The 12,526-nt window shown below is 29.7% G+C and overlaps 1 protein-coding gene across 1 annotated transcript; it reads left to right on the forward strand.

Moving 5' to 3' along the window:
- Nucleotides 1-6,040: 6,040 nt before the first annotated feature.
- Nucleotides 6,041-7,593, forward strand: LOC123205622 (serine/threonine-protein kinase UCNL-like). The gene has a single exon (XM_044622623.1). The coding sequence runs from the start codon at nt 6,216-6,218 to the stop codon at nt 7,476-7,478; it is 1,263 nt and encodes a 420-aa protein (XP_044478558.1). The 5' UTR covers nt 6,041-6,215; the 3' UTR covers nt 7,479-7,593.
- The last annotated feature ends 4,933 nt before the right edge of the window (nt 7,594-12,526 follow it).

Raw genomic sequence — 12,526 nt, forward strand, 5'->3', positions numbered from 1 at the left:
GCCACTCATACTTTCCATATAACCACCATCTTTTTTTTATTTATAGATTTTTATATATTTTACATATTTTACCTTTTAATCACTATATTCCTTTTATATGTTTTCTCTCCCTACATTAACCTTGTTTTTCTTTCATATTTTGAAAGTTTTGATCTCTTATCATTCTCTCCCACTAAAAAAGAAACTCACCCTCGAATCTTTTTCATGTAAACCATTCATAGGTTTATCAATTAGGAACTTGGTCCAAATTTGCTCAAAGTCTTTATTTTCCTTATAGGACTTCTTGAGTTGATCATACAGGAAACCTCCTTTATATTAACATCATTACTTGGAAGAAGAAATTCCCTGATTAATGGTGGTTTATGTTTGATCTTATCTTCCACGTTCTTAGAAATTTTATAACGTTCATTCCTATTTAGGTGTAATTTATGTACCTTTTTAGCAAACATCTTATTATAGAAGATACCATCTTTAGTGATGTTCCCTTAATGTGAATTGATGACCCTTTGGTATGAGTCTTTAGCTTCATCATCTACTATGTTTGGTTTAGATGGAACCAAGAGAATATTATCTTGGTCTTCATTGGGGGCTTTCTCCTCATCGACTTCCTTAGAGTCTTAAAGATATTGAATTAGTTCTTGGAAGCTTGACCTAATTTTAAGAAGTTGATCATCCTCTAATGGTACCAAAAGCATTGATCTTTCCTTCAATCTTGTTTGGTACCATTATGATTTTCTTTTGTCCACATACACACACATCATCCTCCTCCAATGGTATAGAAAGTATTGATCTTTTCTCTTGTTTTGAAGTGTTTCCTTCAATCTTGTTCAGTACCACTATAATTTTCTTTTGTCCACACACACACATACACAAATGAATGTTCTAAAATTTTTATATTGTTCACAAATCTTTTATATATAAATATTTGTCTTTTAATGTTATCTAACGATTAACGATATTTGTTTAGACATTATCAATTTTGAGATGTGTAATATGTTAAGTTGTAATATATTATTTCATTGTGCTCTAATTGTGTTCACCAATACTACGAAAGCTCATATATAAACTAGACACAAAAGCATCTTGAATACATTTATTTGTATACATAAATTATAAGTTTGTATTTCCCTTTGAATGACCCGAAAACTTGTTCAATTGACATAAACAAAAGGGTTATTTTTCGTTGGTAAAACCATGGCCGACAAAGCCATCATCAAAGCATTTTAGCTTTTTTTTTTTCTCTTGTAAGTTCATTTGTTCCTAACTTTGAAATGAGTGGAGGAATATTAGTATTCTAGCTTTTTTTTTTTTTGTTTCTTTTTTTAAGTTGATTTATTTATCATTTCTTTGCTTTTACTCTGAGCTTAAGTGAAGCTTACATTTTCTCCCAATAAATGATGATAGACAAGAACACATTTTACGAACCTTTAAAAAAGGAATATAAAGTCTTTTTTAAAAAAAAGCTTGGTGGGGTTTTGCTGTCTAACATTGGGCTCAAAGAGCGCCAAAAAGAAAATAGTGACCAAGATTTAGTGTAAGCTAAAGTTAGATCAAATGGGGTTTTATTATTTGGATCCTTTTCCAAAGAATTACAAGTAAGCGGGTAGCTTTGCCAAATATTATTTAATGTCATTGAGTGGCCTATAACATCGATCATATTGTGCTGTTGAGCTGGCTTGATTTATTTTTATTCTACTAATTAAAAAGAAACATATATGCATGTGTATTTAATATATAATATGCAACCCACTAAAGATTATTCTATGCATAAACATGTGTTAGGGATTGATTCATGTCCATTCAAGTTAAAACGAAATTAATTTACTTATCATTATAAACATTAAAGCTACATATATCATTGAGTTACACGTTTTAATTTTATTTATTCCCACTGAACTTAGACCTAGCCAATTACAAGGAAACCTTTTAAACTAAAAATAGAGAGCCTCCCTTGTAAGTAGAGTTTTCCATAAATTTTATTAAAGATAAGATAACATTATATTTTATTAAGTTTTCTATATAACAAAATCAAACATATTTATAAAAGTTATGTTATATATACATATTTTTAATGCATAATTTATGTACATATATGATGTGTTATATATGATTAAGTGTTATTTTATCTTTATTTTAAAATCATTCAATTACATAATGACACATTATCTATATACTCAAATTATATATAAAAAACATATACGAATAGTTTTATTGTATTTATAATATTTGATTGAAAAATATTCTTATATGTAACCATCTTTACTACTTTTAATTCTCAAAATGTTAAATGTTTGTTTGAAGAACAAATTTAGTCATAAAATCTTATGACTCTTATTAAAAAATATCAAGAACAAAAATAACCGGGATGCACCAGACTATCATATCAAGCATCGTTTAGTATATGCTTTAATTAGTCTATCAAATCATACTTTTAAGTACTTGACTAGAGCTAAACCATCAAATCTAACAAAGTCTAACGTTATATATCAATATAGCAATACATCATTTGTTGTTCATTAAAGTATAATCAGTAAATCATTGAATTTTATGATGGAAGAGTCTGATTATTAATTTGGATATCCATGACCAAACTCCATTAATTAATTAATTGATTATTCATCGATAAATTTTTATTATAGAGGAGTGCAATAATTGTATTTGTATATATAAGTACGACCAAGGTTAGATCCCGGCTAATTAGTGGAAAATCCGTAATTATCCTTAATCAAAATTATTGAAGAAGTATATGTTAATAAAATAGATGATCATAAGGCTTTTTAGGCCGAGAAGACTCTAAAAAGTGGAAACTAGGTGAACCCATCTTACCAAATTTATACAAATGTGGGTATTCGAATGTCTTAAATTAGTTAATTTAATTTTCTGAAATTAACCATGATTAGTTGTACTATCTTGTCATGGGAAGTGAGATCAATATTTTTACTTTTTTCTTTTTTAATATACGTAGGAGAGAAGCTGATTGCATTCCAATAAGCGTGTAGAAAAGGCCCTTATTCATATAAATGTTTCTGTAATCCTAAGCAATGTTTCAGGTAAAAATTAAGCAAAAAATTGTACTAGGTATAATAGCTTTTCATACTTTGAATCAAAGCAAATAGGCAAGACTCAAGAAAAACTTCAAAATTAGAACCTTCATACTTCTTTTCTCCATTCCGTTATAGAATAAGCACTTATTCATATAAATGCTTCCGCTTTTCTTTTTTTCTTGATTCTTTCTCTCGAGTTTATGTGTCAAATGTCTATGTGTTTTTTTTTTTTTTTTTGCTTTCTTTAATCTAATTTAATTGTATGTGTGCCACGTGTCAATAAATTTTGTCTTTCTTTGAAAACACTAAGAACCCTAATTCGAAGTAAGAAGAACGGAGAAAATATCTAAAATTTCCTCTTTCTTGTTAACCAAACTTCACAAAAATATCTTTATACAGGTTTATATACAACTTGAATCTAGGATGGCAACCTTGGTTAACTGAAATCTAAACCACTGAACAGTACCTATGAGAAAACACAACATGCTGCATTACCAACCATTAGATTTCAAGAAGCAGACGTTGAGATGAATTTCTCTACTCTGGAAGAAGAAGCAACTATTGGGTCACGGGTGTGCTCAAAGGGCAACCAAATTAAATTTAAAATTTTTGAGCGCGTAAAACCCATGAACCCTTACAGGATCCATTCGTAGACTATTATTACACAACATATATGCATATAGAAAGAGCCAAAAGAAAGATTTAGGAAGCAAATCTACGTTGGCGGTTCCTTCACTTCGACAGTCTCCAATCTTGGCTGCAACCACTTTTGAACACATGGATACGGATGCATCTCAGTAGCTACACGAAATACAAACGTAAAAAGATTGTTTCACACACTCACTGTTTACTATAAGCCTAGAATGTGATGTATAAACAGGGGTGTTTGGTATACAGACGTACACGATGTATTTTGGACAAAAGTTATGAAATTATAAAATCATTGTTTGTATATAAAGACGTCATATACGGTTGTGACTCATAGTTGTAGCATGTGTAGAACTGTAGATTGTTGGTGCTTCTTATGTGTTGAGAATGTGTTAATTGTTTTGTTTTACTGTTTGTTAGTAATTTGATTGATGATGGTTGGTTTTGCTATGTGATGTTGATGTTATGGAAGGCTGGTTACTGGTGTAATTAGGGTGATTGATGATGATTGGATTTCCTGAATATATGGTCCTGATAATATGGTAAACATATAGGGGGGTATGATAAAAAACAATTACCAAATTAAATACATTATTATTTGATTGAATGTAACTATTTTCACCAATTATATTATTATTATCTGAAAAATTGAAGTCAAAAGGTTTATGAATTTTAATGAGGGAGATTTATTGGATCAATTAATCTCAATTCTTTAAACTCTTAATAATTTCTTCTACAACATATAACATATTAATTATGATAAACTAGGCACAAAACTATTAATGATTGATGACCCTTAATGCCCAGAAAAAACAAATCCGTATCCTTAAATTTTGACTAAAATAATTATAAAAAAAACCTAGTTTACATATATTTTTGTAAGACAATACCCTGAATTTTAGTGACTTTATCTACCAAATCATTCATACTTAGCCCATTGAAAGCCAATTTAATGTGTTTTAGTTTAGTGCATACGCATGCATGCTAATTTTAGATGATGAAAACATAAAATATGTCATAACAGAAGCTTATACGGGGACAAACTATATTATAGTTCATTTATTTATAATGAATGGAAAAAGAAAAGGAGAAATTAGAAAGGATAACTAACAACATTCAACCCCGATAAAATCAATTTATCTCATTTTAGATAATTATTGAAAAAGTTGTGATACCTTCAGCTAAATCTCATATTAATAGAATATAAGAGAGTTTTGGGTCTGAGTGTATACATCTCATATCACTTAAGGATGAGAGCATTTGATTGATTAGATATCTTGTGAACTCTTTAGGTTACCAAGACACATTTTGGATTGCAAAACCCAGAAACAAAAATATAATGGATTAAGTGGATAATATAATAATAGTATACATCTTTTTTATCTCAAGAAATGCAATGAAATAAGCATAGAAATACTAAGAAATATACACATAAAGACCTCCAACAATATTAAATTAGTATGCTCACTAGTAATTTCTATAAAATTATTTTTCATATCACAAAGTTTGCTATCAATGTTATTTGTTTTACATTCAAGATCTCCAACAACATTGTACATTAAGATCATTAACAAACAAAATTTTGAATATTTTATTTATTTTCAATAGACAAAGCAATATATTTTTCAATGTGTTGATATTCTATTGTTTGTCCATCAATGATCTCAATAGATACCCCTAATTAAGAGATTTTTAGAGCTACATACAAACAACTCAAAATTACATTCAATTATCAAACCAAGAAAATGCATTTAACTAATTAAGAAAATTCAAGCTTAAACTCCACTCAAAATTTATAATTATCTCCTTAATTATTACATTTAATTCAAAAACAATAAATACGTTGTTAATGAGTATAAGTGTAATATTTAAAAAAATTTTAGATCATACTGATATCTTATTTGAATTGTGAACTCGTGCAGTTACCAAATTAATCATCCTTAAACTCCCATAACTTTCACTTAAACCCGATTTAACATTAATCAAATGGAGACTTTCTTTTGAACCAAACTTAGTGACTAGAGTTGTACCTCTATTTAACTGTGCTCATCCTAGGCCCTTGGAAGCTGGGAGCCTCCATGTGAGAACCGTACACCCAATCTTATTTTGCCTTTTGATTGGCTCTATGCATCTTTTATTTGCTCCTTGCACGTGTGAATCTTCCCTCAATTTCTATTTTTTATTATTATAAAAAATTTAAAAAATTAAAGAAATGCCTCCGCTTTAATTAACCAACTCATTACACTAAGGAATTCTATATGATTAGCATATTAACAGTGTTGATTCTGTCAGTCTTATAAGTAAATATTAGAAAATTTTCTTTTAAATAAATTTTATAATAATTGCAGTGTAAGGAAAATAAATTGGCAATCTTTTTTAACGTACACGACGAAAGCACTACGACTTGAAAGCAAAAACAAACGCGTATACTGTACAAAAATAACAACAAAAACGGAAAAACAAACGCAGCTGCGTCTTTTTAGTTTTTTCTTCTTCGGCAACCTTTCTCTCCTTCTTCCACCAATGGACATTCTACCACCGCTGCAACAACTACACCCACAAGAGCAATCTCTGAACCTCGACAACATCAATGCCCTCAAAATCCTCGGCAAAGGCTCCATGGGAACCGTCTTCTTAGTCCACCACACCACAACCGACCCCTCCGCCCGTTTTCCTTTCGCCCTGAAAGTGGCCGACAAGCCCTCTCTTCATTCCAAGCACGACGCTGATCGTCGTGCCCGTTGGGAAATCAAGGTCCTGACCCGGCTTTCGCATCCCTTTCTTCCCAAGCTGATGGGATTTTTCGAGACTAAGGATTTGCTTGCCTGGGCTGTCCCTTATTGTCCCGGTGGCGACCTTAACGTCCTACGTTACCGTCAGAACGACCGGGTTTTCTCTCCTGCCGTTATTCGTTTTTACTTGTCGGAGATTATTTGCGCGCTTGAGTATCTTCATAATATGGGGATTGCTTACAGAGATTTAAAGCCTGAAAATGTTTTGGTTCAACAGTCGGGTCACGTGACACTTACGGATTTTGATCTCTCTCGCAACCTGGCTAAAAAAACCATCAATTCAACGACCACCTTGGAGAAACGAAGCCATAAGGTTCCAGTTCCGGAGATTTCGAAGAAACATCGAAGAGCATTGACTCGTTGGATCCAAGCTTTCAACGATAACAAAAACGGGTTAATGAGGGCGAAATCGGCCAGAGTCAGCCCCGTTTCTCGGAAGAAACCGAGTTTCGACAACGGTGAACGGTCCAACTCGTTTGTGGGAACAGAAGAGTACGTATCACCTGAGGTGGTGCGTGGCGATGGACACGAGTTCGCTGTTGATTGGTGGGCTCTGGGTATCTTGACGTACGAGATGTTGTATGGAACAACGCCATTCAAAGGCAAGAACCGAAAAGAAACCTTTCGAAACGTTCTGATGAAGTCGCCGGAGTTCTTAGGTAAACGGACGGACTTGATGGATTTAATCGAACGGCTTTTGGAGAAGGATCCCATGAAAAGATTGGGATATGAACGGGGCGCGTGTGAGATCAAGGAGCACGTGTTCTTCAAAGGCGTAAAATGGGACCTACTAACGGATGTATTACGGCCACCGTTTATCCCTTCGAGAGAAGACTGCCAGTTAACGGAGAAAGTAACGGGTGGTGGACAAGTGATAAACATAAGAGAGTATTTTCAGAATTTGAGAGCTCCACCACCTTCAATGCCGCCGTCGCCAATACCGTCACCATCGCCCGGGCAATGCCAGGGAAAAGCTTCTTTCACAGAGTATTGACCGACGCCCGTGTGGGATATGACTCGTGTAAGGATAGTATAGGTATTAATTTTAATTGTGTAAATAAAAAAATTTTTAAAATAAAAAAATAATGGTAGAAAGCGTAAAACGTCCATGGCTCGTATTTTGATATTTTTATACGTATTTTTATACCTTTTGCCTAACATAACTGCCTATGGAGGCGCGTGATTACACGCAACATGATTTCCTCGCGTAACTACGAGAAGGCTGCATGAAAATGTGAGGAAATGCTTTTTGGACTAAATTTCATTTAAATTCAAAGAATGTGATTGCATGTTTATCATCAGAACATTTAATTAAGTTGTATATTAATTAATAATTTAATTTGGGATTTATATTATAATTAAGGCCAAAAAGATTATTTTCTATTCAAATTTTAATGTAAAGATAAATACACATATATATATATATAATTTAATTTTTATTGAAAATATTAGTTATAATTTGGAATAAAATCGTTATTTATTAAAAAATTTAATAAATTAAAGTTTTATCACATTTTTTTTTTAAGTTTAAAAATCTCACAATTTGTTCTCATTCAAAGTTTTTAAGTTTTGAAAAGTGATTATTTCACTTTACAATCCTTATGTTTTCTTTCTCTCCTCTTTGAAGATAATAATTATCTAAAGTCGAGACAGAGATAGAGAGCCGACCACCATATTTTTAATAGAGATCGGGTTATGGATAGATGTTTTTTTGAAATCTTAAATATGTATATTTGTTTTTATATTAAAATTTGAATGAAAAATAGTCCATCAACCTATAATTAATTTAGAATTTCATTAAATGTAATTTCACACATCATTATTATTATTTTATTGATTAGATTGTAATAAGAAAAAATAATTTAAAAATTAAATTTAACCTCATCATAACTAAATATAAGTTATTAATTATCTAATTAGATTAATTAAATAAATTACAAATATTAACAAGATACATATGATTACAAAGACAAAAAGGACTAAAATTGCGGGGCTTTATAAAACAAAGCCACATGACTTTCATCTTTGTGGTCCAATCCATCAATAATCATAATAACAACTTTCTTATTAAACCTAATAAAAAGATCAAATCAAATCAATCACCGATATTGTGGATTAGAGTAAGCCATAATAACTATAATTATCCTAATCCTTTTTTAATATAAAGGTGGGATATTAATTTAAAAAAAATTAATTGAAGATACCTTATTGAATTTTCAAGAAACATGTCAAATGTTTTTCCTTTCATTATCTCCATAAAACGTTTTTCTTTACTAAGCATCAAATGGTATGGGTTATGTATTAAAGTGTCACGTGGGATGGCAAATTGAAAAGTTATAATATTATCTAAATTAAAACATTAAGAGTATGTATAATTTAGTTTAAACCGTAAAATCGGATCAAATTACTTAAAAATTATGATTTGATTTGGTTTAATTTGTAAAATGATTTAGTTTGAGTTAATAAATTTTTTAAAAATAATTTTTATTTTGGATTATAGTTTAAACGATTTTTAAACCAAACAAAACCATAAATAAATAAATAAATATATATATATATATATATATATATATATATATATATATATATATATATATATATATATATAATTATATTTGACATAATTTTTCAATGAACAATTAGGTGTATAACTTGTTTTTTTTCATATTTATTTTGTTATTTTCTTTACATATATATTGTTTATATATTTCATATTTATTTTGCATGTTTATATTATATTCTAAAAAATTATAATTCGATTTATTTTATTAGATAATATATATTCTGAAGTGAATGATTTTAATAGGTTTAAACCGTAATCCGAACCAGACCAAATTGTAATTTTTTAGCTTGGTTTAAAAAATTTTTAAACAGTTTTTTTTCAGTTTGGTTTTAAAAAGTTCACTACACCGAACCACACCGTCCACACTAATAAAAGATGATACAAAATTAGAGTATTTTCAACCATATGTAAATAAGGTAAGAAGTGAAGGAAATTTGTGTAACAATGTAAAGAGAGGTGGCTGTTTAATGTTATAATTATCAACAATACTATGTATACCTATTTGGATATATAAATATATACATACTTATATGTGTTATCACATAATTAGGTGTTACTTCATCATTAATTTAAAATACTTCAATCATATGACTACACATTTAAATATGTACATATTTGCATGTCTAAAGTAGGTACACATAGTCTTATTGTATAATTATATTACAAATTAAACGACTATCATCTTTGCGCATGCAAACAAAAACTAAGAGGGCATTTGGTTTGGGGAATATTTTATTATCAAAATTGAAAAATTACTTTGAAGATATATTATCTTGAGAATTACTAAGTATAAATTATTACTATATTTGATAAAATTTGATAAAAATGGATCGGTATAAATAATTATTGTATTTGATTAAAGGTAATAAAAGAATATTGATATATTATTTTACTTAAATGTCTTTGGGTATGCTATTCTAAAATATTTTTTATATAATTTGTTATATTAATTGAAAATAAGATTATTTTTTCCTATAAAAAATTAATAAATAAAAGATATATTATAATTAAATCAAGATTACATTGGTAATCTTTTAATACCTCATGTGATAATCAGATTAACTTTTATATTATCTGTCACAACACCATTATAATAAAATATTATCGAAATCTTTTATTACTTATAAACCAAACAAAGTAATATAAATAATAAAAAATAGATTATCAAAGTAATCTTAAATTCTTTCAATCAAAAGCCGCTCAAAGTTTTCCAACATTAATTTGGAGAACTATTTATATTTTTCATTTCACAACAAAAAGTCTGATAAATTTAAAGATTACTTACTTTTCATAGAGCGTTCCCACATCCAGAAATACAATGAGATCTGCTGAAATATACATAAAAATAAATTTGGGGTATCAACAACATATTATTCTACTTGCCGGGTAAATTAAGCCCAATTGGTATAAATCTGTCGCCTGGAATTGACTCTTCACAAAGATAAACCAAATGAACTTCTTTTTTCATGTATATTAGTTTGTCGATAGCTCTTGGCTCTTTGCAATTACAGCGCATTGGGCCCCTTTCACGCCAAGCAATAATAAATTGATTTCTATATATCTAAATTGTAGAGACAGAAAGGTAGCATAGGGTCCCTTGCATTTCCTCTTTTGACAAACAAAAGATCCCACTGTTCTTTTGGTTTTAAGCCACGATTTATCTTTCATTTTCTTCCCAGGGAAGTCTCATCCTTTTCTCATCAATCCATCCGCTACCCTGTGTCGCAAATTTTCTTGATGAAAGAAAGAACTATATCATAGATGTAAATTACAAATATGATATATAGTATAATATGATAAGAACCATATCATAATATGATGATGCCCACAGAACTTTACTTTAGAAAGTACTCAGTAATATCTGTCTTAACAATGAAGTGCTATATTGCTTAATTTTCTAGCTTTCTATATATATACTTCCCTTTTATTAGTGAAGTGAGGTTAGCAAACATTAATTTAGGTTTATCCTTTTGAGGTTGAATAACCTAACTTTTTAGGTTTCAGTTAAGTGGCAAGTTTGTTGTTTTCAGTATAAGATCAATGATTGTAAGGTTTTCTGGCAGTTGTAGCCCATTTGGCAGGTTGATTCGTGTATAAATATTGTTATAAACCCTAATTTTTTATGAATGAAAAAACTGAGGAATTTCATTGTTGTTCTTTGTATCTTGATTTGTGTTTCATTTGTCTCATTTTCATGTAAATCAATTTAATGGATAATGAAATAATCTTGCATTTTCAATCGTTATTTTTATAATCTATCATGTACAATACTCTATATTATGTACTTTTTTAATTGGTGACGAAAAAAAGTTTTAACAGAAATAATCTTATTTCAAATTATCTATACAATTGTGATAAACGCCTTCACAATATTTGCTAAGATGTTAACTAGAGAAGTAGAACATGCCATCATAAGCCGATGATGCCAGCTCCACAAGGTTTATGAAAAGGAATAGATACCTTTTTACTAATCTTAAGTCAATTTTGAATAATCATATTTTTTTACAAACAATCCATATTTTTTAAAATTAAGTTAGATTCAAACCAAACTAACTTGAGTTTGATTGTCAGCTTGACTTGATTAAACTCAAAACAAGGTACTCCTCAAGCTTTGGGGTTGTGGTACTATTGAGTTCAAATTCAACTTTAAGAGTATTCAATTTGTTGGGCTCACAAGTCTAGACAAGCTCAATTTAAAAACGATTAAAACAATTTTATTTTAATACAATACCTATTAAAACATTTTCATTTTCATGCAAGTTGAGTCAAAATGAAGTTCAACTTGTTACTATAATCAAACTCGAGTTAAGATTGAATTCAATTCCCTTCAAGCCAAGATTAACTCAGACTTGATTTAAGGGGAATTTATTAAACTCGAGTCTAGATTTTAGTTCAACTCCTTGAAACTAAACCAAACTCAAGTTGGTCTACTCTCAAGTTTGATTCAGCTAACAATCAAATCCAACCCTATTTCAAAGAGTTACAAGAAAATTCATGAGCACAATATAGCCGTGTATGAAATAATCTTCTTAAAGACAGTGCTCAAAGGCCATAAGACTTTGTCCATGTTGAAGTGCGACGGTGGAAACTGTTTGAGGAGTAATTTAAAAAAAAAAATTGAACATATAAAACGTATTAGTAGAAATGTTGTAGAAACTATTTGTTTTAAAAAATAATCCAAATTTTTATTTGGGCCTTCTGGATACAAAAATTGGGTTCTACTTAGACCCAAAAACTGACATGGCATAATCTATGATCACTGCTGAATCTGATTTCTGGTCAACTCTTCTCTAGTAAAAACCCTAACCTCACCCCACCGCACTACACCAACAATTAATCAGCCAAAAATGCACGAAACAAAATGAAAACTAGGGTTTCAAAAAGTAGACCTAAATCTCCATAGATTCCCATTCTAATATTTTGCTTCTGCAAATAGAAAAATATAAGCATAATAATAAGTTCTCTCAAAGCATTTTCAG

This window comes from Mangifera indica, unplaced genomic scaffold (genome assembly GCF_011075055.1).
Source record: "Mangifera indica cultivar Alphonso unplaced genomic scaffold, CATAS_Mindica_2.1 Un_0010, whole genome shotgun sequence".
In the NCBI taxonomy this organism is placed as follows: Eukaryota; Viridiplantae; Streptophyta; class Magnoliopsida; order Sapindales; family Anacardiaceae; genus Mangifera; species Mangifera indica.